General features: G+C 33.5%; 1 protein-coding gene across 1 annotated transcript; it reads left to right on the forward strand.

Moving 5' to 3' along the window:
- The first annotated feature begins 6587 nt into the window (after positions 1-6587).
- LOC141847618 (uncharacterized) lies at positions 6588-8141 on the forward strand. The gene is made up of 5 exons (XM_074735672.1): positions 6588-6654; positions 6740-6978; positions 7052-7270; positions 7393-7485; positions 7740-8141. Exons 1-5 carry the CDS (start codon positions 6588-6590, stop codon positions 8139-8141), a joined length of 1020 nt encoding a protein of 339 aa, XP_074591773.1.
- The last annotated feature ends 641 nt before the right edge of the window (positions 8142-8782 follow it).

Raw genomic sequence — 8782 nt, forward strand, 5'->3', positions numbered from 1 at the left:
TCATCGCGGAGTGATGGTACTCAAAGTATGGAAGTATACTCATGGAGGTACTCGGAGAGTATGAGAGTGATACTCAGGGATGAGTATGGAGGATAGACATTGACCATAGGATGTATGTAGCTATACATAGCTACCTACTATTTTGCCACCATACTACTTTGTTGTAGGGCTGGATTGATGGCAGTTTGATATCAGACATCCCCAGTGTCATATATACGTGACTGGGACGAGTGTGGCAGTTGCATTATGCATATGCTTGCATTATGTGCATTATATAGGTAATGGACCGTATATACATGCTGCATTTGGATGTATACTTGGTTGATTCTTGGTTGATGCATTTATGTGTCATTGTCATTCATATGGATTATGATAGTTTGTTCACTATTAGTGCTTATCACTATTAATTATTGTTATTCCTTTGTATACTTTTGTTCATGCACTATTTGCTTGATTATCCACTGAATATTTTGTACTCACCACTCAGACCCTGGAGTTTTTTTGTCTCCTTAGGTAGTACTTAGGTAATTACTTCTGATGCTAGAGGAGATCTGCCAGTCATGCCATCTCACAGTGGGGGACTCATCATTTTATCTTTGTGTGGATGTATTGGTTTGTGTAGTTGTAGTACTTCATGCTGATTCGGATTTATATTCTCGTATCGGTGTTTATGATTGTAGTGACTTTAGTATAGTTCTTTTTGTGGTTCTTATCTGTAAATTTTTATTTTGTATCCGTTTATGGATTTTGATGTGGTTGTACTTCCACTTGCGAAATTTCTAGTTTTATAGAGTTTATCGTCGATTTGTGGTGTAGATTTTTGATTTATACGGTTATGCATATGTGAGTGGTCGTGTGGGTCACATTTCATATAGTGGTGTAGCTAAAGATCATGTATTATATTGTTGATCAGCCGTATGGAGCCTTTCTATTAAAATGTATTCAGAAAAATTGAATTGTTACAGGGGAGATGTTGTCAAAATTTTTCGGAGAGTCGTCTCTCGGGACGTGACATTCAAGTTGTATCATATACACATCCTCGAATAGATTCCCGTTAAGGAAATTTATTTTCACATCTATTTACCATATCTCATAATCGTAATGAGCTATTATGACTAAGAGTATTCGAATGGATTTAAGCATAGCCACTGATGAGAAGGTCTCATCATAATCAATACCATATTTTTTACGATAGCCTTTCGCCATCAATCTTGTTTTGTGGACAATCAAATTAACATCTATGTCAATTTTCTTCTTAAAACTCACTTACACCTAATATATGTTATTTTTTGGGTTGGTTTACCAAGTTCCAAACTTGTTTCATACATTAAATCCATTTTCGATTTCATGACTTAACCATTAATCTCTTTCTAAACTTTTCATAACTTTTTTATAAAGTAGGCTCCTCATCCTCAATGAGTAATACATCTCTTGATTTACTTATAAGAAATTCATATCTCTTAGAAATTAGACGTACCCTACTAGATCTACGAAGTGGCGTATCAACAAGTTCAATCATTATCTCATCCCTATGAGCAATAGGTTGTGGGTCTTGATTAGGTGTCTCTTCTATGTCTATTATAGTCTCTTGAACTACCCTTAACTCAACCTCACTTCCACTGTTTTCCTATAAGAGAAACTCTTTCTGTAAAAATACAGCAAGCCTTGAAACAAACACTTTTTGTTTCAAGAGATGATAGAATTGGTAACTCTTAGTTTCCTTACGCCACCCAATAAATAGATACTTATTAGACTTAGCATCTAGTTTGTTTGATACAGTTCTCTTTATATAAGCAAGACAATCTCTTATCTTCAAATAGGATAAATGAAATTTTTTATCATTTCATATCTCATATGAAGTAGTAGAGACTACCTTAATTGAGATTGTTTAACAAGTAAACTATCTCGAATGCATAACCCCAAAAGAAATTGGGAAGACTTGCATGATTCATCATTGACCTAACCATGTCCAAAAAAGTTCAGTTTCACCTTTCTAACACACTATTATATTGTGGCGTGTAAGGCAGAGTCAATTGAGACAATATCTCATTGTCCTTAAGATAATTTTGAAACTCTTGGCTTAAGTATTTACCATCTCGATCTGATCGAAGTATTTTAATATTTTTGTCAAGGTCTTTCTCTACTTCATGTTTAAATTCTTTGAACTTTTCAAAGGTATCAGACTTGTATCTCAATAGATACACATACTCAAATCGTGAGTGATCATTGATGAAGGTGATGAAGTAGCTATAACCTTCTCATGCATGAATTGACATTGGTCTACATACATCGGTATGTATAAGGCCCAATGTGTCATTCTCTCATTCACCTTTTCCCTTAAAAGGTAACTTAGTCACTTGCCTTTTAAGCATGAATAGCATATATCAAATGATTCTAAAATTCCACACTTGTGTAATTCGAACATGCTTTTCTTACTTATATAGCTAAGGCGATAAGGCCACCTATAAGATGTTAATTGATCATCTCTTCGAGTGCTTTTATTGCTCGTTTTGATGTTGAATACGTCATGGATATTTCTAATGCATAGATACTATTACATAATATTTTAGTTCCATAAAGAACATCATTCAAAGTTATATAACAATAATTATTATTAAAAGTCAAATGAAAGTCTTTTCTATTTAAAAAAATAAAATAATATTCTTTATTAAAGCAGGAATATAATGATAATTATCCAAATGGGGTATCAGATGTCTTTTCTTCACGAACTCAAGATAAATCTTGTAGTTTCTTTGTTAGTGTCCCATCTTACCACAATGATGACATAGTCTCTTTGATATTGGTTCTTTTTTCTTAGCCTTTTTCTTCTCCTTGGCTTGAGCTTTTGACTATCTCTTCTTAGAATCTTTCTTCGAAGTGTCAAACAACATCACAACTTTTTGTTCTTTCTTAATAGATGATTTCACTATTTTAAGCATGTTGATCAACTCTGAAATTATGGATTCTAGATGGTTCATTTGATAGTTAATCACAAACTATAAATAACAATCAGGCAAACTGTGTAGAATTAAGTCAATACTTAATTTATGATGCATCACAAATTCAAGTGATCTCAATCGCTCAATGACCATTTTATATCTTTGAGCAAAAGAGAAACTTGGTGACTTCGAACCATTCGGATCTAGCTTGCTCATAAAAAAAACTCATGAGATGATAAACAATTATATAAGCATCCATATGCTCATGTTGTTTTTGTAGTTTAGGAGACATTGAGGCTAGCATGATGCAACTAACAAGCTCAGAATTAGTCATATATTTCTGATGGGCCAACATTTGATCCGATGTAGCATCATCAGCTAGTCTCGGGGAAAGAAGCTCTTCGAAGACATAGGTTGTCTTCTCAACCTTAAGAACAATTCAGGTTTCGAAGTCAGTCCAAGAAGTTCAACCTAGTCAGTTTGTTAGTGTTCAAAATTTAGTGCAAATTTAAAGAAGACATTCTGATTCTATTAACCTAGAAATATAAAATTGAGCAAATATAAGAAAGATGATTCATTATGTACTACAAATGATTTACATACATAAAAGGAATTCTCACTTGCTTATCAAATTCAAGAACCCTTACTTTGAATTCAGCAAATGGTAGATTTTCTCTAAGTGAGTTGATATCCACAATAGATAAGAACAACTTTGGAGAGAGTCTAACAAGTCATCTTTAGTTCTAATGGTAGGTATTAAGTATACCAATTATATATCACATATATATAACTATCACATTATGCTATCATTTTATTAATATTTGCATAAACGTCAAGTTGTCAACTCATTAACATATATACATCATATGTATATTACCCAAATTCACCCCTATCTATATTAACTTTGGAGAGAGTCCAATAAATCAATACTTCAAGTTAAAGCCAACCCATTAATCATGAGATCATATATCTCAATGATTTAAACATGTTTAATTTTAAGTTGGGCTTGGAAAGAGTCCAACAACCCATGCTTAAAAATCAAACTCTAATTCTAGAACCTATTAATCGAAGGTATAAGCTTTAAATAAAAGATTATTTATTTTATTGGTCTCATCAATTACATGCAACATAGGCTAAAATTAAATAAGGGATTTTTAATTTTTTGTCTTATCAATTACATGCAAAATAGGTAAACTATTTACATGCTTTTACATGGAATAATATCTTAGGATCGTATGACTGGGGTGCCTTGTGATAGAAGGTGAACCTTTAATCAGACTTTCCGAGGAGATCTTTAGACTACAATGAATCTTTATGAGAGATAGCTAATGGTTATTGATTGTTATGAAGAGGTCCTTAATTGGGTACTCGGTAACAGAAGTAGGGATGACAATTAGACCCGGACAATCTCAAAGATTACGGAGTAAAATATGCTACACATGTCACCGTCGATTCTTGAATGTGCATCACCCATGGCGTAAAAATAAGAATTTCAATGAAAAGGTTGAACAAGAAAGACCCCCACAACAATTTAGTGGTTATGAGATTTTAGCACAATTGGATGCATTACCTCAGGTGACATTTAGTAAACATCCTACATTAAGTACAAAAAGGAAGAGATCTTTTGATGATACAAATTGGGTAAAGAAGTCTATATTTTTTGAGTTAAAGTATTGGCCAGATTTAAAATTGAGACACAATCTAGATGTGATGCATATTGAAAAAAACATCTGTGATGCTTTGATTGGTACATTATTAAATATAGATGGAAAGTCGAAAGACACATTGAAAGCAAGATTAGACTTGCAAGATATGGGGATTAGAAGTGAATTGCATTTGAAGAAAGTAGGAGACAAGTTTAGTAAACCATATGCAAGTTACACATTGACATTGGAAGAAAGACGTGAATTTTGCCAATTTTTAAAGTCTGTGAAGTTTCCTGATGGATATGCTGCTAATATATCTAAAAATGTGAATGTAAATGATGGAAAGTTATATGGATTAAAATCACATGATTGTCATGTTTTGTTGCAAAGAATACTTCTAGTGGCTATACGTAAATTCTTTCCCAAAGACATATGTGGCACACTGATTGAGTTATGTGAGTTTTTCAAAAAAATAACTGCAAGATCTTTACACATTGCAGACTTATGTAAAATGGAGGAGGAAATAGTTCTCATATTATGTAAGATGGAACGAATATTTCCCCAGCATTTTTTGACATTATGGTTCATTTGGCAGTTCATTTACCTCGTGAAGCCATGTTAGCTGGACTTGTTTCCTCACGATGGATGTATCCCTTTGAACGATATTTGGGCAGACTTAAAAAATATGTTCGTAATAAAGCAAGACCTGAAGGATCTATTGCAGAGGGGTATATTGTAAATGAGGCATTGACTTTTAGTTCTTTATATATGAGTCAAATTGAGACAAGATTTAGCAGACCAGAACGAAACAAAGATGTTCAGCCAGTAATATACAATTTAAGTGTTTTCTCACAACAAGCAAGAGTCTTTGGCAACCATCATAATCAAAAATTCCCTGCAACTTTGCATAAGAAAGCACATTGGTATATTCTCAATAATTGTAAAGAAGTTGATCGATATCGGAAGTAAGTTTTTACATTCTATTATTATTTTTTTTCTAAATCGTCACTAAATTGTAATTTAACCATTTATGCAGCGAGCATCTTCAACTTCTATCACATAAAGTTCCTTCAAATCAACTTCTACAATACCATGAGAGAGAATTTCCACAGTGGTTTAGGGATAGAATGATAACTTTAAAGAATTCAACAAATTCAGAGATCACACATGAGTTGTACTATTTAGCTATGGGACCTGATGTTGAAGTTCAACTATATGATGCTTGCATTGTAAATGGTATTCGATACCATACAAGGTCACGTGATTCTCGCAGAACTACTCAGAATAGTGGGGTTAGCGTACCATCATCTGATGATGGTGACAATTTGGATTTTTTTGGAGTGTTGAAGGATGTTGTTCAACTATTTTACTCTTTCAAGTATAAAGTACAATTATTCTGGTGTGACTGGTTCCAATGTAATCCTAAAAAAAAATCAATGGTTGAAGAGTTTGGCTTCTTATGTATTGACACTTCTAAAACATGGTACACTGATGACCCATTCATTTTGGCCAACCAAGCAAGCCAAGTTTATTATTTAAATGATATAAAGCGTGGAGGCCATTGGAAGGTAGTGCAAAAGGTTCAACATCGAGAAATATACGAGGTAACTGAACTTGATGAAGCATTTGAAGAAATCGAATTTGAAAATAATTTCCATGTTGATGTTAACCAAGAGATTTCATCTAATGAGGCAAGTTCAAGTTCAATTGTTGGTGAAGACTTAGAGATATCCCATCTTTGTAGATTAGATGTTGAGCATCAACATTTAGATATGTCAAATGCACAAGTGGAATTATGTATGGATGCTCAAAATATTCTTAATGATGAGGATATTGATACTGAAGTTGATAGTGATACAGATGATCAATTATCTTCTACAGATGATGACAGCGATTAATATTTATTTACATGGTATATATATATTTGATCCTTTTTTATTTCATTTCCATAAGATATTGTTTCATTACTTGTTCATTTATATATGATGCATATGTTACAGTCATGCCACCTAAGAGGATTGAGCATCTACCGGTCGTGCCTACACCAGATGATGATAGTTCTCCTACTGGTTAGTTTTTATTGTAATTAAATTACAAAAGGTTTATTTATTAAAGTAAATCATTTGTTAATTGATAATTCTTTTGCACATGCAGGTCGACCATTACGTAGGGACACACGTGGTACACATTCCGATCGGCTGCGACGTCAGATCGAGGAGCGGGGTAGATTACCCATTACTTTCCGTAAGAGCGATGGCCATCCGATTGGCCCCAATGCAGCTGCATTCATGACCGAGTTGGGTGTTTCCATAAAGAAGTTTGCTCCGTTACAAGTTAAAAATTGGAAGCATGTCCCCGCTGATAGCAAGAATATGATATATGATCGATTATCAGTAAGTACTAATAATTTATAACTACACTTTTATTATTAATCACATGTCAATTTTATATTATTTATTTTTTCAGGCTGCTTTTGATATTAGTTTTGAGGAGGGTCCATCGTCCGTTAGAAAGGAGACGGACAGATTAATGAGTGCAAGATATAGAGATAATCGAAGTAAAATGCATGCCCATTATAAAAAGCTATTGCACCTTCCTCCTATCGAGCGGCGGCAACATATGCCAACTGAGTTTTGTGAGATAGATGATGATTGGCGCTATATGTGTGATTTGTTTGAGTCAGAGGCATTTCAGGTAACTTATTTTAATGTAGCTGCTTTGTTGTCTTTGCATTTCACATTATAGGTAAATCATCTAACATGTTTTGTTGTACAATTATATTATTCATATGAATTTTTGTGTGATAGGCACGATCTGCAAAAAATGTTGCAAATCGAGCAAAACTTCCATATAATCATCGGGGAGGCTCTAAATCATTTATTCAATACAGTTATGACGGTGTAAGTATAAATTGTATAACTATTGTATATCTAATGTATGAATTACAATATTAACACATTAATTTTTTCAGATCGATCAGTCACAACGAAAAGATCGGATTACCGTCTTTAATGAAACTCATTACAGCACGTCAAAAGGGTGGGTTGGGGAGAGGGCCGCAACTGCATACGTAAGTTATTTATAATTTACTAAATTTATTATTAATCGTGTAGAATTAAATTTATAGATATTTTAACATATTTGTTATTCTTAGGATGATATGGTGAGACTGCGTGATGAATATGTTCAGACACAAGAAACTAGTGGAAATGACATCGATGCAGTACAAATTGCCGATACAGTTTGTGATCAAGTCCTCGGTACACGCTCTGGTTATATTAGAGGACTTGGAAGTGGGCCAAAGCCAGTTAGGTCCACTTCTTCAGATGCCACCTCATCATCTAGAAGCACTAATGCAGCGTTGCGTGAAAAACTTGAATCCACCCAAGTAGAGTTAACGAACACCCGACTCCAGTTAGCAAGCACCCAAGATCAATTGCAAGCAATGAAATCTAGACAAGATATATTTGAACAAATTCTTAATCAGTTGGCACCTGGAGCGATACAATCTTTGATCCATGATTCTTCTTCAGCTCCACCTCCCCCTTCATCTTAGATTGTGATGGTAAGTTAAAATGCTAAACTTTTGGTTGTTTCAGTTGCAGAGATAGTAGATATGATCAAATGGGTCTGATTCTCTTCCACTAATGTGTAACACATTGCCCAATCACTTTAGTTGATGTTTTAGTGTACATAGTTTTACCTGGAGAAAAATCACTACAATAATACCATGTAGATTTCATATCTTTTGTTTTGATATGTTAGTAACTTTCCTGGAATGTTTTTATCTTTGCAACTTGAGTTGAATTGATCTTTCAATGAGTACTTTATAATGTGAAGGTATAAATACTAAATAGCCCGAGTTCTGACTTTGACTCCTTATACAATAAATGGAAATTTCTATTTCTATTTTCAACCAGAATTTATTGCCATTATTTTATTGGGTCAATCCTTGGAAATTGATGCATCAGGTTTCAGTTTCGTTTTATAATTTAATTTAGTTTTGGAATAATGCTATCTTTACACATCAGGTTTAATTTTTCACACCTTTAATATCCCTTATCTAGAACAATGTGAAAATGCATTGCTGAATATAAATGCCATGGGAATAGGAACACTAGTACTAAGTAGATCTTATCATTTGTATTTTTGCCTATGCCCAAATCATTTTTGATTGTTATGTTCTTCTAGTATGTT

This window comes from Curcuma longa, chromosome 16 (genome assembly GCF_044706935.1).
Source record: "Curcuma longa cultivar G26 ecotype Majalengka, Jawa Barat chromosome 16, ITB_CL_G26_1.1, whole genome shotgun sequence".
NCBI lineage: Eukaryota > Viridiplantae > Streptophyta > Magnoliopsida > Zingiberales > Zingiberaceae > Curcuma > Curcuma longa.